This window comes from Vespula vulgaris, chromosome 12, assembly GCF_905475345.1.
Source record: "Vespula vulgaris chromosome 12, iyVesVulg1.1, whole genome shotgun sequence".
Taxonomy (NCBI): Eukaryota; Metazoa; Arthropoda; class Insecta; order Hymenoptera; family Vespidae; genus Vespula; species Vespula vulgaris.
Genome location: NC_066597.1, coordinates 1,539,573 through 1,566,540, shown reverse-complemented (window position 1 = coordinate 1,566,540; position 26,968 = coordinate 1,539,573). Strand labels below are relative to the sequence as shown.

The window sequence follows — 26,968 nt, the reverse complement described above, 5'->3', positions numbered from 1 at the left end:
CTCAACCTGTGCGTTCCTCTTCGTAAATTATCGAGATTTATATTGGTAGTCAAAATAAAGATTAAACGTTGCTTTTCTATCACCAGTAAGAGAAAGAAAAAATTATATAAAAAGTGATATTTCTTTTCTCTCCCCTTTAAGTGGGACACCATATAGATAAGACAACGATTCGTTGAAAAAGGCGATTAAAGTCGAGCTATAAAAAGATAAAAATAGAAAGGAAGATATATAGATAAATAGATAAAAGCAACGAAAACTAAACGAAAATAATAAATCGACTTTGTTTCGATATCATCGAAGGAGGACACGTTCAAACGTTTCGTGACTATCGTCACGTATCATCGGATTAGCTTGCAGTAACTAGGATCTTTAAATGGGCTTAACCCTTTTGAGACTTTAACGAAAGCGACATTTTTTTTTCATCTCTTCAAAGTTATAGTCTGAAAAGCACGTGACACAAATTCCTGACGTTTTGTCAGCTGATCTCTCTCGTATTCTCGTTGTCTAGACGGTAAAAAAAGAAAGAAAGAAGAGAAAAAAAAGAAAGAAAAGAGAAGAACCCGTAGCCTTGAAATTCTTCGAACCACGTAAACTTCTTTGATATGGTTGATGTATTACGAGAAAATAAAAAAAAAATAATAATAATAATAAACGAAAAAAAAAAGAATAAAAAGAACGAAAAATAAAAATAAAATATACTCTTACCATTTCCATAAATATGTATATGTACATACATATGTATGTAATATCGCGGATGATGGAAACAAAAAAAAATAAAAAAAAATAAAAAATAAAGGAAAAGGAAAAGAGAACACGAATTACGAGCGTTTCGAACTAGTCGTAAACGTTTTAACGATTTCCATGTGCTATAGCAGGAAACCCGGTCAACAATCGCACGTACATATTTATGTATGTACGTATATGTATATCATATTTGCATATTTCTTATATCCGATGGAATACATATATAAACAAGTAAATCTCTTTTCTATTTTATAGACGCATTTTGCATGAAGAAAAAAATTCTCTAATCATAGATCTCGTCGATCTCAATTAAATAGAAATACTCTAGAAAAGAATTTTTTTACCGTATTTATAAACAAAATTATATAATATCGAAGTTATAGTATCATTAATAGTAGTATAATAAATTATATTAATTGGCTATATATATATATGTATGTATATCTCAAGAGCTTCATATAGTATAATTTAATTATACTATAAATTTTAAATGATATATAGACGATCTTATTATACCAAGTATAAATTGACGGAATAAAATAATTCTATACTACCATAAATAATGCATACACACACAACGAATATTATATAATTTCTTTATAACGCAATATCATTCATTGACAAATTTTCTATACGTTATAAAGAATCAAAGAAATATTATATTACACAATAATAAAGAAGATGAATACACATCGGATTGATAAAACGACATTATGTTATATGGTATGACTCAGAAAGAGAGTCATACATGAAAAGCAACGAATGCAAATTCCACGATTTGCTTTTATGAAGCGAAACGCGAGACGACCTCAAATTAGACGACACCTAATCTCGAGTTTAGAAGCTTCGTCGTCGTCGTCGTCGTCGTCATCGTCCTCGTTGTGTTGTCGTCCTACGTAAAGAGACATCACAGCAGTGAACGTACTTTTTAGTGAGTTTAAGAAGAAAAAAAGAAAACTCTTCTTTTCTTCATTTTCTCTCTCTCTCTCTCTTTCTCTGTCTCTTTCTTTTTTTCTCTTACTTTTACGTTGACCCAGCACGCGACTCCTTCGATATCGATCGGCTTCGAAGCTAAGCGCAGCAGCAACATACATAAAGTCAGCTTGAGACTCTCTTTCTATGTCCCAGAAAGAAGAAAGAAAGAAAGAAAGAAAGAAAGAAAGAAAGAAAGAAAGAAGGAAAGCAAGAAAGAAAGAAAGAAAGAAAGAAAGAAGAGAGAGAGAGAATAGAGAGAAACAAAACAGAAAAAAAAATGAAGTACCTATTCCACATTAGGTAAATATTATTAATTGCAACTATAACCTAATAATATGTTTATAATATCAAGCTTCAATTCTCTGACGAACGAGTAATTTATTATTATTACTATTATTATTATTGTCATTATTATTATTCGAACAGAAATTATATCAATTATATTATTTCGTATAAATTATGTCGAGAGCATTAACTACATAAACATGAAAATTTTGCAACTTGGTATAATTTCGATCGATGTCCAAAGAAGAGTGAGAGAGTGAGAGAGAGAGAGAGAGAGAGAGAGAGAGAGAGAGAGAGAGAGAGAGAGAGAGAGAGAGAGAGTACCATGGTAATGAGCTAAAAATAGTATGCTTCCGCTTTTATTCTCTGTAATATGTCTTCTTGTATCCCAAGCATGAAAACACACGCACACCACATATCACATATATATAAATATACGTATACACCCACACACAAGTATATGTATGTAATAAAGGCAAACCGAATTTCAAGGGAAAATACCGATTCAAAATGATCTATCGACTTCTATCACCGAAGAAGAAAGATGTGTTAAAAAGATCGATAAATTTGACGGAGAGGAGAAAAAAGAAGAACGAAATAGAAAATAAAAATAAAACTAAAAAAAATGACCTAGAAAATTCGATACGCCGAGAGGATACGCGTTAAATTGGTTAAGGGACGACCATGTCGAATACAAAATGGCATCTGTTTCGAGTGTCTCCGGTAAAGTTCGGGAAAAAGGATAGAAGATAAAACGACAAAAATCGAAGGAAGTATTTACGAGATTACACGAAGTTATACGGGAAGGAAAAGAGCGCGCGAAAAAAGATACGAGAGAGACAGAGAGAGAGAGAGAGAGAGAGAGAGAGAGAGAGAGAGAGAGAGAAACTATAGAAAAAGAAAGGACGTTGAAAAGAAAAAAGAAAAAAAAAAGAAAAGAAAGAAAGGTTATAGAACAGATAAAAGAGAAGGAAAAAGAAAATGGCATGGTATTTTAGTGATCTTACCCTTAGCTCTACGAGCCAGATGCGATATATTTTGTCTGAGAACTTTTAGCCACATCTTCGCGCCCTTCTGCTTGTTTTCTAATCTCGACGACGTCCTGCGTCCTCGGCGTTTAATATTTAACGGCGAGGCTTCCTTCTTCTTAGAAGCAGGAAGCATAAGAAAAAAGGATGCCAGATGTCCTTCCACTTTGTCACAATTTTTAACGTACTTTCGAATGAAAAAAAAAAGTAAGCTCGTCGACGGGAACAACGTCGAAAGACGTGGACACTCGTTAAAATATGTCTATGTGTGTGTATATATATATATATAAAATTCGTCTATCACGATATTAAAATTCAAATTAATACGCGTCGATGCTATTACTTCGTTAACGAATTTCGTAGAGAAGTTAAGAGGAGATACCGAAAATAAGGAGAAAGAAAGTAAAAATACGAGAAGTGCGTTCTTTGCCGCTGAAATCTCGTTGCGAGACAAACACTAAAAGCAGGGATATGCGTGGCTTTTATACACGTCCGTTGGATCACGTAGGCACGTTGAGTCGTATCGTGTCGAGTCGAGTCGAGTCGAGTCGAGTCGAGTCGAGTCGAGTCGAATCGAATCGAATGGGAACCTTCCTTCCACAAGAATCTACTATCCGAGTACGATAATATCGGCCCACGGGCCTTGGACGATCGTCCGCCAAAGTCCTCTCTTCTTGTTTACAGAACAAGCGCAACGCGAAACGACGTCGTTCTATACTCAAGTTCTTTACTCGCCGGCGTATCTACGCTCAACTGCACGGGTCGGAGGTGCGCACGCAACTGCGCGCGTAGTGGGGGAAGCCGACGGAGCGGGGCGAGCCGAGCAAACGAAGCGACCTGATTGGTCGACGCGTTCGGCGAGCCAAGAGGGGTAACGAGCGCCGGCAGAACAGACCACGTGACTTAGCCCGCCTTATCGCCGCCAAATTTGAACGTAAATAACAACAGCGTTCTCGAACATTTTTCAATGACTTTCTCGACGTTTCTAAACGCACCGTTCGGATCATTAATTCCCTCTCGACGACGATTCTCATATATCTTCCTTTCACCTTTTACTTCTTTCTTTTGTTCTTCTTCTCGATCTCTATTCGATAATAAATAATCGATAGAACTTCTCTAAAGCGAGTTCTATCTCAGTAAAGTTTAAATTATTGTCCGTTCGGTTTATATTTAGATCGTGGTAAAGAAGATATAGAAATACTGTCGCAATATCTCCGTCACGCACACGTGGATTGCGTTGAAAGAACATTCGCATGTATCTTCTAATACACGTAGCTCGCAAACTTTTATTTTCAATGAAAGTCGAAGCCGATCGAAAACCTTTTTCGGTTCTTTCACGCTTACTTTTTTGTTCGGAACTCTGAAATTACCCATAAAATCTACGTTTCTTTTTTTACTTTTTACTTTTTTTTTTCTTTCTCCCTTTTCTCTCTCTCCCTCTCTCTCTCTTTTCTTTTTTTTAGACAGGTAGAGTCTTTTACATTCTATTTTCACTCGCCGTAAATATATCGATTACTAACGTCGGAAAATTGTGCATGCGTGTATCCGCCTGTATGTGTGCGTGTGTGCGTGTCAAGTAGAAAGAACGCAAGAATGAAAAGAACGATTTAAATCCGGTCACGTACCAGTTTAATCTGCAACGAATCGTTAAAGAAGAGTTAGAGCTTGATATTTATATAAATGGATTTTATATATATATATGTGTGTGTGCGTGTGTGCGTGCGCGTGTGTCACGTGATAGTTATCGTCTTCACCAAAGCGTTAACGATAAGACGAAAACAAAGTCAAAATGCTAAAGAGCACTTGAGATTATATATAAAGATTATTGATAATTAATGTAATAATAAGAGATTCTACAATTAATACAATGCATTTGTTTTTTATCGGATTCTTTTTTTTTCTCCCCCACGAAGAACTTCGCGATCATGATTTTTTTTTTTTTCATGAAAACGTGATTAACTCATTAGATAAAAGCACACAAGTCACGTGAGATATTCAAATGAGATAAGATCTTTCTTCTTTCTTGTCTTCTTTTTTTTTTACGAAACAATAATCTAAAACTAATATAGATCATCTAGAATTTCAGATATCTCGTTAAGCTGATATTTATATTACTTTTTTGATGAAAGAGCGACACATAAAAATGTATATACACACTTGAAGTGCCAGCAATGTAAAAGTGAAGTGCAACAACATCTAAGGTTCTGTTTAATGAATCAGCCAGTTTCTATTTTATCACTCGAATACTATTATTTCACGTAAGGATGACTAAGCTTTTAACGAGTTTCTAATCTTCCCTTAATTCTATTTCCAAAGTTTAGTCTACTCTCTTATTTAAATCAATCTATTTTCTTTCAATTCTATTTTCTTTCGAAAAAAAAAAATATATATATATATATATATATGAATAAATCGGATTACACGTGTATGAAAGATAAAGAAACAAGAGAATAAAAAAAAAGAAAGAAAGAAAAAGAATTTAAAGGAAGTGGAATATATAATAAAATTACAGGACAATAAAAGCTATTAGTGAGATTTTAATCACCGGGAACGATTAGATCTCTCACTCGAATATTATCGGAAAGGAGAATTTAGAACGACGACCGACATTAATAATAGCCCCCTTCCTTTTCCCCTCGTTCTCTCACCCCAAGTCCTCCTCCTCCTCCTTCTTCTCCCCCTCCTCCCTTCCTCCCCCACACCCATGAATAATGCATTTTCTCGGGAAATCATTGCGAGCTTCGAAAGAGGGACGCAACCGTTCGAACGGAAATCGTGTCGTTCGTTATCCATTAAAATAAAAAAAAAAAAAAAGAAAAGGAAACGGAGAAGAAGAAGAAGAAGGAGAAAAAATATAAAGAAAAGATAATAAATCGATTAATAATCTTAGACAAAAAAGTAAATGACGATTCTCGATAAAAGAATGATTTGTTTAATAAGAAATTACATTCCTCTTACGAATATTCATATCTAATAGAATAATGGTGGCAAAAAACAATTTAATAGATCCTTGATCGAGCGATTAATGCTAATTCAGACTGTAATAATCCTTAATCCTAACGAATGAAAGAGGAGAAAAGAAAAATCGACGTTGTTCATAAAAGCACGCGTGCCTACGTGTGAACGAGCACAAACGATCCATGATTATTAATCTTTTTCTTTGAGAGATCGTACGAACACGCACACTCACTCACGCATATTCACATACATATATATAGAGTTTGTAAAGATAACGAGTCTCGGACTCGTCCTTTTGATATATTATATAAAAAGAGACAGAACGAGATAATCGTACTAATTTTGCGTTTACGCACGTTTTTAGCGATTATATATATATATATATATATATATATATATATATATATATAATTACTGAGAAATGATGATGATGATGATAATGATCTTTCGACCGTTTATAATTTTATTATTTAATTGCAATTTAAAGGACAAATGAGTTCTGGATAAATTATTCGATGAGAAGATAAGAACAAAGTTCAAACATTCAGAAAGACAAAGAGAGGGAGAGAAATTGTGGAATATCTCGATCTGACAGAATACAACGATGAACTTTTACAAATGCGAAAGAATTTTCTACAATTTGTGGGACACATATTCGCACGTTGTCGAAAGGTTACCTATTAACAACCACATATAATTCTATAAATGTTTGGTTCACCGACCAACAACAAAGTAATACGATCAATTTCCATTTAACCATCTTGTCAAAAGAATTACCATTTCCCTACAAGAATATCGGATGAATCGTTAATTAATTTAATTAATTAATTAATTAATAATTAATTAATTTTGTCAAAGAAAAATGACGCTATCGTTTTTTAACGTTAAAGGATTCTTTTTTTCTTACAATTCACAACGTATCATACGCAGATATAAAATTCATTTGTTAATGATTTTTCTTTTTCCACTTTTTTTTTTTTTTTAATTTCAACTCTATTTAAGAAAATAAAAAAGACGTTCTATCTCAATTCTCAATTGTCGACTATAATAGGGGAGCATAGTAAATCGTATAAAAAGAATTATGTATGTGATTCACCCGTTATATTTAGAATGACCTGTTGTAATTATGTCGTGGTAATTAAGGAATTAGCCGTGGCAAATGTGTTATGGCTTTAGGAAAGGTCGCAATTAAAGTGGCCTGCCTTATAAATCGATAAAAAAAACAAACTTCTTTCTAGTTTCTTTTTCTCTCTTTCTTTCTCTCTCTCTCTCTCTCTCTCTCTCTTTCTTTTCTTATTTTAATATCTCACACAATGCTCTCTCGATAAGTACGAACAATTACTTAATAGAAAAACTACACGAAAAAAAAAAGGAAAGAACTAAAACCTATAAGCAAATGAGTCGTATGAAAATAATCAATTCGTAATTAATATGACATTAGTCCAGTGCTCTTTGCCTTTTTCTTAATTAATTTTTTTTTTTTTTTAAATATATATATATACGTAGAACGGCTGACGGTGAAGAAAAAGAGAAAATATCAATATTTATCTTAATTATTATAAAACTGATTAACGATAAAAATGAACAAATATCTTATTAAATTGTAAAATTATTTTATTTTTGAACGAACATAAACGTTCCGTAAATGAATAAAATTTTCATCTCCGATCGATCAGTCATCGTTATCAAAGTCATATTGACTAATATTAATCTTACGAAATAATGGATCTGTTTGTCGACGAAATAATCATGTTTATTTTTTTCTCTCGTTCCCTCTCTCTCTCTTTCTCTTTCACTTTTTAATAGAGAGAGGGAGAGAGAGAGAGAGAGAGAGAGAGAGAGAGAGAGAGAGAGAGTACAAGAAACCGAAGTGGATAGCGGATAGAGAACGTCAACGGTTCAGCGCATAGATTAATCAACGCGCGTCCGTTTAATTAGAATCATCGAACCAACAATTACAACCAGATTGATGGAGTAACGACGTCAATTACGTGAACAATGGATCTGTCTCGACATATAATATTATATATATATTTCTTCAAAAAAAAAAAAAAAAAAAAAAAGTGATTACTTATTATCCGTTCCCTGACCTACGACAATGTTATTCGAAAGATTTGCAAAGAGAATAATAAAAAGGAAAGAGAAAAGAAAAGTAAAGAAAAAAGAAAAGAAAGAAAGCAAGAAAACTACAAAGTAAAAAAAAATAAAGAAATAAGGCTGATCGATCTAAATCGAATTGAATTTAACGATGTATGATACATACAAGCCATAAAAAATATGATAGAAAAGAAGAAAATAAAATAGACGATACAAAAGAATAATTATGTACGAGCTAGTTCGATCGATTTAAAAAAAAGACAAACAAAAAAATTCATATCTGACTTTCCCCCTTTCCTCTCCTGAAAAAAATCGATAAACGAGAAATAAAAAATTTTTTAAAAAATATGATCACTCACGTATTGAGTCTCCATTTTTCTTGTTACTGTTGTTCTTGTTCTTCTTGTTCTTCGGATAGATGTTACCGATTTTACTCTGGCCACAACCCATCCTGTTGTTCACACGTTTACCTCATGCGACAGCGAGACCACCGAATTCACTGGCACACGAAACAACAATACTCTCGTGTTTTTTCTTCTCCCTCCTTCTACTCCTCCCCTTCTCCTCTTCGTCCACGTCTTCTTCTTCTTCTTCTTCTTCTTCTTTCTTATTCAACCAAACAGTATTCTTTTCTTTCACATTCCTTTCACTTCCTCTATCGAAAAAGATCAATGAATCTTACACGAGGGCGATCAACTTTCTTGAACTCATACACAACGAATAGCGATGGACCTGAATATTATGTTCTCTTTTTTCTTCGTTTTCTTCTATACAGTCTTTCTTTCCGATAACGAACGATCTATATATGTTGTGTGTGTGTGTGTGTGTGTGTATATATATATATATCAGTCTTTCCGAACGCAAATAATATATACACATATAAATAGTCTTCCACTTCTTCTTCTTTGTTGTATAGACACTCAATGTACATATATGTGTTGTGTGTATGTATATGTATATAATATATATTTATATATTACAAAGGGGGGATATACAGTGTTTATGTGTGACAAGATCGAATCGTATTCTTCTGTTTCTTTTTTCTTTTTATTTATTTGTCTATTTATCTATCTATCTATCTATCTAACTATCTATCTATCTATCTCACTCACATATCTTATTCGTAGAATAAGATATTTGTAGAAATTTTTTCACATTGCAAAATATCAATGACTCAACCAAAGGACAACGATTGGACGGGAGATCCAAGGAGAGATATGTATATGTTTTTGTCTATGTGTTTATATATATATATATTCACACATGCATCTGTGTGTGTGTATTTGTGTGTGTATGCTGTGTAATAGGTATCTGTATATAAGAAAAAAAAAGAAAAAAAAAGAGAAGAAAAAAGAAAAATGAAAAACCTTGGAGGAGCTCTCAAGATATGTAACTCGTTGATAATAACTTGAAAAAAAAAAATAAAATAAAATATAATACAAAATAAAGATCGGGACGCGATTTTTATCGTATCAGTCTCTCCACTAGTCGACAGAACATCTTTTACATGATTTCTTTTTGTTATTTGTCTCTTGTATCTTGTCTCGTTCTTTTTTACTTATTTGTTTGTTTGTTCGGTTTTTTTTTTTTTTTTTAATTAACTGGATGGACCAACTATTGCACGCGTATATACTTTTAATGTTGTTCTTTTTTTTAAAGATATTTCAGTCTTTTTCGTACGCGTCGAAAAAAAAGATTGTACGACGACGGATTTGCAGTCTTGCGTTTTAGGAATTTTTGTTCACCGTGATAAAGTCCTCAGGAGGCTCCTCCTATAACACAAAATCAAATAATAATAATAATAATAATAACAATAATAATTTCTTATCCTTCATTTAATAAATATATTTTATTGAATAAATTTCAAAGAATAACATATTTCTTCGAAAATTATTTCATTTTAATTTATATTTCGAATATGGTTCGACTTTCCAATTTCCATATGGATACATACATATATTGATAGATACGTTATATTTATGTATATACATATAAACGAAGGATTGACCACAGGTATAGAGAAACATGCAGTGAAATAAATGTATTGTTATTACCTGAGTCCGTACGTCCAATCCATTCTGTCTAGTTCGTCTGATCTACGGCATCGTATAAACATCAGTGGTATCATCTATCCCATGTCCAGAGCGACGTGTTGAGCATCCTTTCGTCTCGTTGTTTTGCACATTCGTGCGATCACGATGCCCCCTCTCTCTCTCTTTCTCTCTTTCTCTCTCTCTCTCTTCTTCTTTTTACGTGTGTGTATATATATGTATATATGTATGAACGTATACACGTATATACGTGTTCTTCTTCTAAGTCCTCCCAATATGTATTATTATCAGTTTCGATATGGATAGAGAAAAGTAGAAAGAACGGAGAAAGAAAAAAAAAAAAGAAAAATTTTCACCACAGAAAGAGAGAAATAAAGAGGTTGGGGAGTATATAGATAAGGAGCGAAGAAGATAGAATCAACAAAAGAAAATAACGCAACTTAAACACTCGCCAACACGACTTTTTTCCGAGTTTCTCTTAGCGAATGAACATTTCATGTTTTCAAGGAGGATCTACGACGAGGTAGAGAAGAAAATCCTTTTTCTTCGTATTCTTCTTCTTCTTCTTTTTTTCTTCTTTTTTTTTTCTTCTCTCTTCAATTTCTCTCGATCGGTCGAAGGACGATCAAAAAAGAAAAAGTAAATAAAAAAAAAAAGAAATAATAATAAAATGAAAATAAAAATAAAAAGAAAAGAGAGAAGCGAAAGAAACTAGCGATCAGAGTTTTTTTTTTTTTACGATTGGCAGTTTCGATGTCGAGCTGAGAAAACTCTCTCTCTCTCTCTTTCTCTTTCTTTTCTATTTTCCCTTTTCTGGTGTTCTCTTTTCTTCTCCTTCTTCTTCTTTTTTCTATCTTCCTTTTTTTCTTCTTTCTGACGATTTTTCCCTTACAGAAAACGTCCTCCGACTTTCGTCAGGCGATGGTGAAGCTCGTCGATACTTCTTCTCTCGATTATATCAAACTGGTCGATGCTGGAACGAAGAAGAAAATTTACATTGAGTTAACATACTCAATTTCTTTTCGTTTGATCAATCTCCCTTATGGATCCTTCAGTTTTATTCCCTTTTTTTTTCTTTTCAATTAAATCGGAAGATTAATTGAATCAAACGAGAAATTTCATTTATCAAAAAGTGCGAATGTTATTTCTTTTTTTTCCCTCTTCTTCGACTTCTTTTTTTTTTACTCGCGTTCATTTTCATTACTGACGTTGGCAATTTCTTTTATATACAATAATGATAAAAATTATCTAACTATATACATATATACATATGTATTATACCGATAGGAAGGAAAGAAAGGAAGGAATCATTTAACATCAATTGATAGCACGGAGAGAGAAATGATACGAGAATGTTTTGCGAAAGAAGCAATGATGAATCCTTATCGGTAATCCACGTTATCATTCTACTTATCGATTCGATATAGAACATATCGCTTATTTAAAAAGAGCTTCCCGTTATTACAGAGAATTATCCTCGACGACTTTACAATTAGTTATTCTATTTAATTCGGACAAATATTGAAATAATGTTTCGATTTAAAGACATTAAACAAACCTGTTGCTCTTCAAGCGAACGTACGATGATATATATCGATAATTGTACCAATGAAACATTGTATTGTAAACTTTTGTTAATTTTCTTGTTATATACATAAAAAAAAAAATAAAATAAAATAAAATAAAATAAAACAACTAGAAAGTTATGCAACAATTTTTTCCGTTTTTGAATTTCGCGCTGTTTCTTTCTTATTGTTGTTCCTATTTCTGTTATCCGTCGAAACGCGTCGTCGTGAAGATCGTTCGACGTATTTTTCTTTTCGCTTCTTTTCTTTTCCTCCTTTTTTTTTCTCCCCATGTAAAATAATCACTTCTATTAACGTTGTAAATGCCAAAAAGATAAGGAAAGAGACGAAATTTATAAGATTTGGTTCGATCGATAGAAAAACAAAATGAAAGTAACGATGACGGAACAATTTATCGTTCATTAAATTGTTTCTCTCGAAGTTCGATCGATCGATCGAATTTAATCTTATCGCAACGTAGCTGCACGCCGAGTAGATTAATTCATACTTTATTCTGGTCGTTCCGACGTTCTCTTTACGATCCCTAAATCAACTACCCACGCGAATCGAGAAAGAAAGAGAAAGAGAAAAAGAAAGAGAAAGGAGATCTCTCTCTCTCTCTCTCTCTCTTTCTCTTTTTCTTTCCCATGGAAATGTACGCTCGAAGTATGTTTATTTTTTTGTATATCTCCTACTTCAAGTTTAATTTTCGCACCTCGTTTCTTATTCGCACGATAAGCTTTTTAAAGAGTGCTAGAACTAGGGGAGGTAACGTACGATGACCTTGATTAAATTCGACGAAAATGAACCGACTGGAAAATTCATGCTTACGGTTTCATCGATCCTGACGATATATTGCATTTTCGTTAGAAATAAAAAAGAAAAAAAATATACAAATATATATATATATATATATATATATATATAGAGAGAGAGAGAGAGAGAGAGAGAGAAAGAGAGATAGAATGTGTGTGCACACACATACACATACACAGATACATTTCTTTCTTTTTCGTTTCCTCCATTTTTTTTCCTGTCACGGAAACTCGCCTTTCTTTATCTTAGCAACTACAATAGAAACGAGAGCACACAATCTCACTACGATAAATATAATTTATAATAAAGTCCATATCGAGTGTAATCATAAGACGGAAGAATACACAAGTTTAATACGCTCGCGATGATCTATGTGCGACGTTTGTGGATTCATACATGATTTTTCGATTGATAAGGATCCGAAAAAAAGGGGAAAGAAAAAGAAAGAAATGCGATCGATCTTGTCGACCAACTCGAAAATTCGTCACGTTATATATATATATATATATATATATATATATATATATATAATATTATATCGTGCACGATCATAAAAATGCTCTCTCGCACCAATCTTGTCGAATCATTATCTTTAACTTCCTTCGTACCTTACTTCCGTTCGTTCGTTCAAGATTAACGCGAGAAAATACAATGTGCAAGTTGTTTGGAATGTAAAAATAGAAGAAAAATAAAAGAAAAAGGAACAACGATAACGTCGAAATGCCTAACATTAACGCGTTCGATTAAAATGATTGGAATACGTATATCAATGGTCAAATTTCGAAAAGTCCTCTTTTTGCAATTTGTATTTCGTTGTCACTCGACGTGCAACACTTCCGCATTCTTATTTTCTTTTTTTATCGGCGAATAACGCGACACACATAGTCGTACGGCTTCGACATACAATTGTAACGACGACGAAAAAGACGAACGACTATGACCTTTCGTAAACATAAAGTTTCTTACAACATTAACAAGATCCTCCGCCACTGGCTGCTCTGACCATTACCATCAACACAACCACCATCACCATCACCACCACCACCACCACCACCATACCATCAACCACCACCACTAACCCGCGCCTTTGGATTTCGCGCAAAGAAAGCAATATGGCGATCGATACGTACAACGCGGTACGCCGCTTTTGACAGTTCGACGACACGAAATATAAACACTTTGTTACATCTATTTGTCCTTCATATATATATATATATATATATATATATATATATATATATATATATAATTATACTAAAACTAATGCTTCACGTGGGACGAACTCTTTCGAAAGAATACAAGAAAAGATAACAAATCGTTTTTAACCGTCTTGACCTCGTAATTTAATTTAAAAAAAAGAAAGAAAGAAAAAAGAAAAGAAAAGACGTATATAAAAAAGAAGAAATAAAAGATGAAAAAGAAAAGAAGAAAAATAAAAAATATGATACTTATAACTCCGTCCTCTTTTATTTTTCTTTCGGTCTGTTGGCGTGGAAGAAAAAAGATTCGCATCTACAAATATAAAACACGATATCATCTCTCTCTCTCTCTCTCTCTCTCACACACACACACATATTGACTCTCACTCTCACTCTTGAAAAGACGAGAGGAAAGGTAGTGGGGGTTGTAAGTCAAGAAGATCCAACGTCAGCCGAAAATTTCAATTTCGATACTCTCTCAACTAACCTCGTTCTTCTTAATAGAAGAAGACCGACCGGACGACGCACGGCACATATATATACATGCACGACGCATGCATGCACGCACGCACGCACGTACGTACGTATACACCAGATCGACGTGTCCACCTGTTTTTCGACGTTTATTGTAAAGAGACGCACCGAGCACTCTAACGATTTAGAAAAGTTTCTATTATATTTCGTATACTCTTCTTAAAAGATAAGACACGACCACGACCACGACGACGAAATATATATATATATCTAAATACTTATATACGTACATACATACATAAATACGTATGTATGCGTGTGTATGATATTCGATATAGAAAGAGAAAGGATAATATGATATAAGTTAGACGGAAAAAGAAACAAAAAAAAAGCTAGTGTGATGTTCCGCGCGTAAAGACGAAGAGTACGTTCCGAACACACTCGCCACCCTCGAGGCTCCAGCATCGACTATTCGTCCGGACGAGGCGCCAGCTGGATCCGCGCATGCGCATCCCCGCCATTACTACTCGAAACACGTATACACAAATACATACATAATATACTCGACGAGAGCACCCTATCTCTGTCTCTTCTTTTTAACTAGGCTATACGCTTGTATGTGTTTGTGTACATGTGTGTCTCCACCTATTACGAACAACACACACAACATTCCCTTCTACAGAGTGTTCTGAAAATAAATCAAGATATACGCTCGCCAATAATCTTTATACTATTTTATGATTTTCTAGGTTAATTTTATCGGCCAATGTAAATTGTTCAAATACAAATTTTTATATTTTTAAATATTCGATAACGATACTGTTATGTTCGTTACTCACCGGTGATGATAACGACGATTGATAATAATATATTCTTTTTTGAACACCCCGTATAAATTGCGTTGTAGGGTGCGTTCACGTGCTCTCGACCTCCTCAGGAGTGTTCGTGTGTTGTATTAGTTGTCAGGGCCGGCTCAAGGAAGGCGGATATTTAAAGCTAACGAGATTTGGGAGCTTCTGCTTGTCGCATCTAAGGATTTTATTGTAGGAACCAATGCAAAAATGTATGCACGTTAATGAGATTTCCTTTGGACTATGAGGTCTTAATCTAACCTTAAGAACTTTCTTTGATTTTTTTTTTTCTTTTTTACATTTTCGTATGCAATGTATTCACACACACACACACACACACATACGCTCGCTCGCACTCATGTGTATGTATATATATTCTCCCAAAATGTGTATGATGTCGCAAAGTAAAAAAAAAAAAAAATCGAATTCTCTTACTAAAGATTTTACACGTAATAAAATAATTTCTATAAATTATTGATTTCGTAATTTAAAAGGGAAAAGTAATTTTTAATTATCTAAAGAATATTTGAAATAAGCTTCTCGATCATACGTACACGATTTATCTTCTATTTCATATATTTCGTTCGTGACTGGAATAACCTTAAATACGTATATATAATATTGTATATGTATAGTTATTCACGTATTATGTACTGGATATATCGTACATAAAACGATAGGATTGAATCTCTACAATCGTTGAACGGAGAAGGCTTCAAATCGCTCGTGAGAACCGGATTCTTTTTACCCACAAAACATATTTTTCTGAACACCTTTCTCTTATCAAAGTTATACCAAAGTTTAGATAGGATTTTACGATAACGGATCAAAGTAATATAAACTATAATTTATACATCCCTTTTTCGTGCAACGCTTGATACGAGTGTGTATGTGTGTGTGTTGTGTGTATTGCAAAATAAGCTTTCGTTCAAAAATATATAGAAAAGAAAAAACAAAAAAGAAAGCATGAAAAAAATACTTACGGTTATTACACGCTAATGAGAAGAAAAAATCGATCGAAAGCCAAGCCATCGGTTTTTCTCTCAACATTGTTATTTTATCGAATAAAAAAGCATATTTTTCTAGGTCTTCCGGTCTCCCTGTCATCGTCGTGTTGTCAATTAACTCTTTGCTTTATTATTACAAAATTATAGTGTTTCTCTTTTAGACGTGATCAATTATTGCGACTACTAACGCCACCTGTAAACGATTATCGAACTACATCTATCTTAGAATTAATACGTACTACATAAATAAATGACAATTAATAATATTGCAAAGATTATCGAAAAGAATATAAATTCGAAATGTACAAATTCACAGATAATTGATTTCTATTTATTGGATCAGTATCTATAAAACTTTAATTAGTATTTCTAATAAATATGATCCGTATTTATAATAAAATATTAGTATGTAATATATATAATTCTGTATATACACACACACACATGTATATATATATATTCTAGAATACACTTACCATTAATTAATAAAAATACTGATCAAATAAATAGAAGCATAGATAATTTATAATGTATAAGTATGAAAAACAATTTTAAAAAAATAAAAAAAACTAGGAAGATATATCTGACAAAGCTTATATTTTTTTTAATAACCTCTTTTTTGGTTAAAAAACTGCGACGACGATGACGAAGGTCGACCTTGACAGGGCTGAGAACTTTGTATAGGATTATTAGTAGTCTCTTGTGAGGTTATGACCTTCCAACAAGGATTCCCAGCTTTCGGAATCGTAATGGGTCTTGTCGTTGACATAGTCGGTCTAACGTTCAGGGCTTTTCAAACGATACGTTTCAATCATAATCTGACAATTACGATATCTACTGCGTTCTTCCTTCCGTTTCTTTTACTCTTCCAAAAAATAGTGTCAAAAAAATGTAATTGAAAAATTGTATACAAAAGAGACAACAAAAAGGGTTATAAGAAACTATAGAAATTATAGGATTAATTGAGAAATTCTTATGGGAGTTTGGCTTCGTTTCAAATGGATAAGATACAATAAAGAGTCATATATAAATTGTCTCTTGAGATTGAAGGATCTTTTAAGTAATAAATTCTATTAATGTTGTGCGGATGTTCGTTCAAATGCAATTACACGATTGCATCTAATACAACGATATATATGTATATATATATATATATAAGATGTACATATGTAGATATATGTGAGTGTATATATACATATATACTTTCTTTACATACGATGACAGGATTAAACTAATGAAAACGTTATATGTATTGTATTTCATATTAATCACTCAATATTCTAATAAAAAATGTAGATAACAAAAGCGGCAGAATACAGGGTGTGCCAAAAGTAACATCAAAGATCAATTACTCTTTTACGAGACTTTTTAAGCTAATTTTTTTCTTGTCCTTTAAATCGTAAAACTACAAGAACCTAGGAACTTTTGATGCATCCTGTATAAACGATACATTTTAAGATTAATTTTTGAAAGGTTATGTTTAGGATATCTCGAAAAAGAGAAAAAAAAGAAAGAAAAAAGAATAAGAGAGAGAGAGAGAGAGAGAGAGAGAGAGAGAGAGAGAGAGAGAGAAAGAGAGGCAAATCGGAATTTTTGTTTTTACGCGAAGATAAAGTAAATTTTTATTATTTTTTTACCTTTTTTTTTTGTTGGATACAATGATCGATTGATCTCTCGTTGCGATTAATTAAATTAAGTATCTCCAATAGCCATAACTACGCAATCTCGTTTACAAGACAGCCGTTTTTCATAGACGACGACGACGAGGTGGGTGGGTGGGGAAAAGGGTATAAACCCAGCGCAATTTCGCAAGAACGAAGCTTGTATGGTTATTTCTTCCTTTTCTTCTTCGTCATTTTTTTCTCTTTTACTTTATTTCCTTTTCTTTCTTTGTTTCCCTTTTGTTCTTTCTCGCTCGTTTTTTGCTTCTGCCTTTTTTCACAATTTCTATCACATTCAATTCGTTAAGCACGTACGACGTTATATCAAAAAGTGAAACGCCATTAGAGTCCATCTCGCATTCGATTTCTCGAATCTCATATCGAGGAGCATGTATAACGACACGATCTTTCTTTACTTTCCAACATATTAGACAGATCTCAAAATGGAGAATACGATTTTAACGTAGTAACTACACAAACGCAAAAATCACGATCTCTTTCGTGTTCACGCATATACACACATACACACGTACGTACGTAGATACACTCATACACGCACACGTACACGCTCGCACATGAAAATCGCCTTACGAATCATACATACATATACATACATACATACATATATACATATATATATGTGTGTGTATATACGTCGAAGCAATATACTTGCAGAGGAATGTTTCTGAACGAATAAAAAAAAGGACGAAAAAGAAAAGAAATAAAAAGAAAAAAAAAAATGAAAAAAAAGAAAGAAAGAAAGAAAGAAAGAAAGAACAATAATTTTATACCAAACTCCGAGAACATGGTGCACAAAAGAAGAAGAGAGTTCACACACATGGCGACAGAGGATGTGCTCACTCGTGTGCGTAATGTGTGTATGTAAGACTATTCGTTCGTGGGTTCCGTTCGTGGCTCGAATATTATTACGAGACAACGGCAAAAAATATTTAGAGACTACCATCCACGAAAGTCCAGCAACATCGAATAACGGGACAAACGAACGAAATATTCTTTTTCTTTCTACTCTCTCTCTCTCTCTCTTTCTTTCTTGATACAAGTATTTAAGAGAAAAGAAAACATTCCGCAAAGAGTGTTTACTAAACTTTTTCTATATTTGTTTTAAGAGAACACTCGCTTAAAATGTACAAATGACCGTTCCTATTACCCGTTGTACGTAAATACATACATATTACGTAAAACGTTCACGTGTACTCTTTCTCATTTCTTTCTCTCTCTTTTCGTTCGTTCGTTCGTTCGTTCGTTCGTTTCTCGCCAATTTTCAATGTCACCTGATAATTATTCGCATCACACACGGATTCACTGTTTCTCCATTACGAGAAAGCTTTCAAATAACAAATACAATGTTAAAATGTTTTTTCCTACATTTTCGTTTTTCATTCGATTTACAATGAAAAACAATCTTACTTCTCTCTCTCTCTCTCTCTCTCTCTCTCTCTCTCTCTCTCACTCGTTCGCATTAAATACACGTTCGCGTCCATCATTTAAAATTATTTTTTTCCCGCGTTACACATTTTCTTTCTCTCTCTTTCACACATACACACACACATTCTAAGCCGATCGATTTAAAAAGTTATCGAATACAAATTTGAGATTTGAAAATCCGTCAAAAGCGAAAGGAAACAAAAGCGCGCCAGTTTTTATTGTATTGCGTACATCCCAACAACATTATTACGTCTCGTCTTGTCGTTTATCTGCACAATTCTCTTCGCAATAAATAAAGTAATGCAACCTTGGCGCCAAACCGTTGCAGATACAACGACATCTCGTAGCGGATCTGTCGCATTAATTTGCTGTAATAACAATGATGATGATAATAATAATAATAATAATAATAATAATAATAAAATTATAATAAAATAATAATAATAATAATAGAGTATAATAATAATTATAATATAATAATAATAATGATGATGATAATGATGATGATATTAAGAATAATAATTAAATTTAACTATAATATATTGGCGCTAAGATTTTCTTTTTTCTCTCTCACTCTCACTCTCTCTTTCTCGCTTACTTGCGTTTTCTCTCTCTCTCTCTCTCTCTCTCTCTCTCTCTCTCTATCTATCTATCTATCTATTTATCTGTGTATACTTTTTTCTTATTGGCAATAAAACCATTCCTATCACGTATAAATAAATAAATAATCAATCAGGATATTCCCACGAGATAATACATATATATATATATATATATATATATATATATATATTTATATCACGTGGTTATACTTTTACAAGATCATTCGATTTTTATTCTAATCACTATTTCGTATTCGAAATCCTTTTCCTTGACAAATTAGGCCTTGCATACTTGTGAATAAAACGTACTACGTGCGTCATTTCCGGTACTAGCCGTTTTCTATCTCCTTCTTTTTCTCAAACAATAGAAATATAGTTATCGTTGAATATTCTCTACTTATATAAAAAAACAAAGACAATTCTAAATCGACCGATTAATTTTCTTTTATTCCTTTCCTCTCGTTACAATGATTATTACTTGATGAACTTTGCCTCTTATGCTTCTAATAACCTACACATAAGCGATGGATGCGACATATTAAACGATACAACTAAAAAAAAAAAAAACAATGATTCAGTATTATAAGCACAATAGGAAAATGAACAAACAAAAAACTATGTAGTAATTACATACGTGTTATTTTTTTTTTGCATATAAATGCATTCTAACTCAACAGATACGCATACATATGTATAAATCATGCGTAACATTTAAAAAAAGTGTTGCATCTTTATCAAAAATAAAATTTGATTGTTACGATTTAATCGGTCATTATATTATACCTTTTCGAATGAATTATCCTTTAATTAACATAATGTTACACACAACAACAATAACAATAACAAGAACATCGTTTGATGAAAACTAGACGCACGTTTACGTTTTCACATTCTAACCTTAATTCTCTCTCTGGGCCCCGTTATTTCAAAACGAAGAAGACTTATGCTGGTTTTGTGATGTGCTTATTTTAAGTTTATCCAATGTTAATTCTAATAAAAAAAAAAAAAAGAAAAAAGAGAAAGAAAAAAAATAATAAAATAAAGAGGAATAAAACAAACAATATATGTACTTATAACAAGACGAATCGAAGTGAAATTCGCGCCTCTTCCTCTCTTAAGAGAGTATACGAATTTATTTATCTAATTTTTCTTTCTCTCTCTCTCTTTCTCTTTTGTTTTTATTTAATTATACGCAAGCAATCTCGCGAAGCTACGACGATCTCGATGATAATAAGGAGAAAACAAATGTTCCTTTTCTACGAAAATAAAAGGTAAAAGATACAAATAAAAAATGACATTCACGAGAATTTCGTTGTTAAATGAAATAAAAAGGTTACGAAGATTTTGAAAAGTATTGAAAATTTTACGAAGCTTCGATTCGAGAAACCCATTCTCTCTCTCTTTTTTTATTCTCAGTAGAACACGAAAATCGTGGTATCAACGACCGTGAAAAAAAAATATTCTTAGGCCACAGACATAATCACGGTACGTTTCGAAATAAAATAAATAATTGTTTTTTTTTTTACCTCGTTTTCGACGTATGCACATATGTAAATAATAATAATAATAATAATAATAATAATAATAATAATAATAATAATAATAATAATTATAACAAAGAAATAACACTTGAAGAATAAAAAAGAAATTCTACAAAAACGACGGCAAAAGATACACAATTTCAATTGAAAGAAAAAACAAAAGGAAAAGAAAAAGAAAAGAAAAGAAAAGAAAAGAAAAAAAGAAATACAAGTTAGACATTACTCTATCATAATATTACGAGCTCCATTACTACTTTGAATACTTCTTATTTTTTTTTTCTTTTTTTTGAGATTTTTTTTGCGTTTTATTTATTTTTTTTTTTTTCATTAATATTATACTAAAATGAAGACAGTAGGTATATAGAATAGTATCCTCAACGATTCGTCAAACAAAGTAAGCGTTACTATTTTCAGCGTATTTATACCGACCGATCGATATTGTAAAATTGGTAACTTCTAAATCATTTCGATAATTTTTCCGTCCATACAGATGTGTGTGTACGTGTATGTGTATGCGCGTATGTGTGGAGATGTACAGATGTGTACAAACTACTTGTCTCGAAGAAGTCTATAACGCGTAATTATAACAATACATTTTTTTCTTTTTACTTTTTTTTTTACGCGTAATCATAACAATACATTTTTTTGTTCCTTTTTTTTTCGTTTTGACGCGATAAGTATTCCTCAGTAAGTAAGATCAAAAAATGTTCTCATCGTGCGCGTGCATATCAGAGACGAAAATAAAAGGAAGTAGGTACAAAAATCACTTCGGCTTTTGGAAAAATATCTATCGGATAAATGACAGTCCGCGCGACTTAAATGCCGTTAATCTTTTTTTTTTGTATTTTTTTTGTATTTTTTTTTGTTTTTTTTTTTAAATATTATTTTTTACATCCTTCACAAGGATCTCACAAAATCAACAAATTATTATGCTCACGTGCAGGTACGTATATATATACATGTATATACGAGTATGTATATATATATATATATGAATGATTGTTAACTGATTAAATAAAAATCCATTGCTTTAAGTAGTGTGTAAAGGTAAAAGTTACACATGCATCTTTTTTTTTTCGTTTTTACCATGACTTATACACTCGACACGTCGCCATAAGTTCTTTAATCCGATTAATTTATACAATTTAGTCGTATCTTATTCCCTTATTTGCGATAAAGATTGTATTTTATTTTAGTTTTATTTCTTATGTCATGTCGAAGAATGCAGTCTTCTTTCACATTGAGCAAACATTTGTGATTTGATAAAGATATAATTGGAAAGAATCGTGTGGATTGTTCATAACTAAGTGTTAATGATCTTATTCGGTTTTATCATATACCTTCTATATACCGATTACATCAGGCTTATTACTTTGGGCAATATTCTCTATATGTTCCCACCAGTAGGATAAAAGGGAAATGCTCCAAACTGGAAGTTCACCGGAGTCTTTGGTGAAGCACAAGTGTACAGAAAATCATCAGACTGTAATTGCGTCCTGTTTAAATTTGGTTCAGATGCAGATCTTGTGATTTTAGGTAAACCACGTAAAAGACCCTCCAGGCTTACTAAGATCTGCCGGAATATTGGTCGATCGTCCCTCGAAAATTTAATACAGTCTTCTGTTAATCTCTTCAATGCTTTTGGAGTATCAGAACGCAGCTTGTTCAAATCGGGACGTAAATATCCGCGTCCCACCATGAACAGTATTTGATCCTTATTATTGATATTCGAGTATGGTAGCTGACCAGCTAGCAGTTCGAACAAAACTACACCAAAGGCATAAACGTCAGATTGGAAGCTATATGGATTTTCCTCTTGCATTCTGATGACCTCGGGTGCCATCCAAAGAATCGATCCAGTTGGTTGATGAAATTGTTGAGATCCTGACCATCTTGTTTTTGCAGTGGCAAGACCAAAATCACCAATTTTAACGGTAAGGTCGTCGTGCAGAAATATATTGTTGCTCTTTAAATCTCTATGGATAATATTCTTAGCATGTAAATAATCCATACCTTGTGCCGTTTGTCTGCCAATTTCTATTAGAGTTAACAATTCGAATTTTGATTCGAATACATGTAGATGCTTATATAAAGATGAACCCTCGCACCATTGCGTTACGATAGCAAGCTGTGGTTTACTAACACATCCCATAAATAACAGAATATTTACATGTCGTGTCTTTCTTAAAACAGCCACTTCATTTTTAAATGCTTGTAACTGAGCCGTGGTCGGTATCTTAACATTCAAAGTTTTTACCGCAACAGGTCCATGCCAGTGAGCTTTGTAAACTGTACCAAAGGATCCCGAGCCAATGCGCGCTCCTACCAAGATTTCGTCAGCTGGAATTTCCCAGTCTTCTATAGACTCCCTTGGAGCTAAAAGATTTTTCGAAGATTCATCGGCCGATCGTGCTCTTGGACGTTTCGGTCTCAAAGTACTGGTTGGACTAGCTTGCGTCGATTGACTATGCTTAGTAGGACTACTACCAGGCGAGACAGAACACTGGGTAGTACCTATAGGTCGACCTAAACTCTGGGACCTGCTATATTCATCCAGATTAGCTGGTTCGCCGCCAGATCTAACCATGTTGAAACAGACATTCGGCGCGGAACTGGAACGATCCTGTTGTCCTAAGGTACGTGGATGTCTTTGATTTCTAGACGGTGCTAAAGAAGGCGACATACTTCGACTCAAGCCATAGCCAGACGGTAGTTGCAAAATCCCAGCTGTTGTTTCGGGATTGTGCGCCAGTAACGCTTGATAATAAGCATCTTGCATACGCACTTGGTGGCACAGAGCAGGTACACTGCCGGCACATCTCTGATGAAAGCGATAATTGCATGTCCTACAATAGAAACCCTGAAAGAGCAACTTTCTACAGCACTCGCAAAATGCCAAGGAAAAGAAAGTCTTCCGCACAAAATTATGCGATATCGAAGTAGTTATAGGAAACTTATCCAGAATCTCTACTGATATCTCATCGCAGTCGAGCAGAGAGATGTCCGCGTCCCAAGAAGTCAAGTACTTGGATTTATCCAGTCCGAGGAGATAGACGGCACACATTTCGGTGGTCAGATTTCTCAACTTCATTGCCTTGGCTAGAGCGTCCCTCAAAGAGAGTCCTTCGCGCACCTGAACACTGGTACGCTGTTTGTTGGGCAAATAAGCCCTGAGCAAAGATTTCATAGGCGTTCTAGGACACCTATTGATAGCATTGGCATCTCGAGAATCATTCTCAGATACGGAGACTCCGACAGTTGTCTTGCCTGCGTTCAACAACTCGTTGAGCTTCTGTTCCTTGGACTCCAGATCGTGCAACTTGCTGGTGAGCTCTTGATACTCGTTCAGATAAATGGATGGTGGATGTTGAAAACCAGCAAAGCGGTTGTTGAGAGCATCGATGTTCTGTCTTGTCACGTGTATGACGCTTTGAATGTTGCGAAGTTCGTACCTCAGAGGATCCGTGTCGACATAACCGTCCTCCGAGTCGCTGAGATCGCCAGAGTCAGGTCCACTGCCACGAGAGGACGACATCGCGACCAACAGGCTCGTCGAGTGCCCCTTCCTCCTCTGTCGACAACGACGAGTCGACGGCAACGGCGACGACGACGACGACGACGACGACGACGGCGTCGACGAGGAGGAGGGAGAAAAGGAGAAAAAGGACGAAGAGAAGAAAGTTGAGGAGGCCGAAGAAGAAGAAGAAGAGGAAGAAGAAGAGGAAGAACAAGAAGAAGAACAAGAAGAAGAAGAAGAAGAGGAAGAGGAAAAGGAAGAGGAGGAGGACGAGGCCAACGACGAAAACGGCGATAACGACGACGATGAGCCCTTTTCGATCTGGACTCTACGACACGAAGATTTCGTGTACGCGCACACACGGATCGCCGAGCAATACCTGGTCTCGCCGATCACGGCCATCTTCTTGCTCCGTCGGGCAGCATCCTGAGCCGCCGCAACTGCGCTTCGAAGCACCTTGGTAGCCTTTCCTACCTACTCACTCACCCCTCCTTTCACCGAAAGAAAAAGAGAGAACGATGGAAAGAGAGTGAGAGACAAAGAGAGAGAGAAATAGAAAATAGGAATAGAAGGAATTCTTTGATACACGCCGTCGTCGTTACACCACCACCGCCGCGATCGCCACCGCACCTCGACGACGCACGACGCGCGTCCTCGTAGTAGCAGTAGCAGCAGCAGCGGCAGCAGCAGCAGCAGCAGCACCACTACATCGAACACCACCGTCGCCACCACCAACTCCAGCAGCTCTAGTAGCACCACCACTACTCCACCACCACTAGTGGCTATTCGCTCTTCTTCGTTCCTTCTTCCTCTTCTTTTTCTTCTACTCCTACCGTTACTACGACTACTACTACTATTATTATTACTTTTACTCCTCCTCCTCCTCCTACTACTACTACTACTACTGATACTACTACTACTACTACTACTACTACTACTACTACTACTGATACTACTACTACTACTCCTACTACTACTACTACTACTACTACTACTACTACTGATACTACTACTACTACTGATACTACTGATACTACTACTACTACTACTACTACTACTACTACTACTACTACTATTCTTCTTACTTGGCCTTACGAACGGCCAATTGTAGCAACGCGATACGCGTTGTCGAGCCCGCGGCATAACGCGATATCTAAATACTCGACACCTTCCCCGTCGAAAGTTCGATTAACGAAAACAATTCTCTCCTGTTCCAGCATCAATGCGGTTGACTTTTTTCTTTCCTTTCTCTTTAGCCTATCTTAACCTCTTTTTACAACAAGACTTCCGAATATCGGAGAGTCTTCTATCTTACAGTCCATCGAACAACCTTCTTATTCGCTGCTCTACCGAAAGAAAACTGACTGTTGGCATGAGCGAACGTAATGTCTCTGTCTCATCTACGTGTGTACGTGTTACGTGTTTGTATAAATGTTCACGCGCGGGGATGCCGTTTCCAGAAACGCTGGTGCTGCCAGCGACTGCGTCATTACCCCCTCCCTTCCACATGTTCGCATCGACGCGCGCACGTACGAACGTCCAATCTCCTTTCTTCGCCTAGCACCTATCTTTTGCTTCGGTCAGAGCTACGTGAATTTTGCAAAGAACGACTAACGGTCTATCACCGTCCTTCTTACGTCGATAATTCTTCCTTCCGATCGACTGACTCTCAACGGAAATGGATTTAATGAAATTCGATTTGCGGAAATTAACGATTGCAGCACCCTTTCGAATTTTTGCGCTGTTGCCACGATGCAAAGCGCGGGAACGACGATACTCGTTTAAACGCGATTAATACGACTTTTCTATTCTATCGTTTATTATTTGTTTATTATTAGGTATTATCTTTCAATTACTTCTTTTTCTTTCTTTCTCTCCTTACGTTGATCTATGAACGAATTATTTCGATAAAATTATGCAGTCAGGTTCAGGCTTAGACCACATATCGATTTCACTTAAAACTACACGGTTGAAGGTTATCTCGATGTTCCTTATAATTATTTCTATCGAATGGTCCTCGATAATACTTACGATCATCAATTATATTTACTTGACGTTGTCTCTTTTTTTTTTTTTTTATGTACATGTAATTTTTATGTAATTGTGCACTTACGTACGTACGTCCCTTAAAACGCATTTTAATATCGTTCC

The 26,968-nt window shown here is 34.4% G+C and overlaps 2 protein-coding genes across 4 annotated transcripts in view; both read right to left on the bottom strand.

Moving 5' to 3' along the window:
- LOC127068172 (putative uncharacterized protein DDB_G0267716) overlaps nucleotides 1-14,664 on the bottom strand; it is a 38,100-nt gene extending 23,436 nt beyond the window's left edge. Inside the window, exons 1-3 of one of the 3 annotated variants that reach the window (XM_051003976.1) lie at nucleotides 14,206-14,664; nucleotides 10,142-11,111; nucleotides 8,447-9,859 (exon numbers count right to left, since the gene is read on the bottom strand). In XM_051003976.1, the coding sequence (XP_050859933.1) occupies nucleotides 8,447-8,537 (91 nt within the window). In that variant the 5' untranslated portion in view covers nucleotides 8,538-9,859; nucleotides 10,142-11,111; nucleotides 14,206-14,664. Of the gene's footprint in view, nucleotides 1-3,011; nucleotides 4,367-8,446; nucleotides 9,860-10,141; nucleotides 11,112-13,485; nucleotides 13,504-14,205 lie in introns of those variants that run through there. The other 2 variants (XM_051003977.1, XM_051003975.1) reach the window with 2 other exon arrangements.
- A 2,976-nt stretch (nucleotides 14,665-17,640) lies between these two features.
- Nucleotides 17,641-26,549, bottom strand: LOC127068152 (raf homolog serine/threonine-protein kinase Raf). The gene has a single exon (XM_051003903.1). The coding sequence runs from the start codon at nucleotides 25,217-25,219 to the stop codon at nucleotides 22,688-22,690; it is 2,532 nt and encodes an 843-aa protein (XP_050859860.1). The 5' UTR covers nucleotides 25,220-26,549; the 3' UTR covers nucleotides 17,641-22,687.
- Between the last annotated feature and the right edge of the window lie 419 nt (nucleotides 26,550-26,968).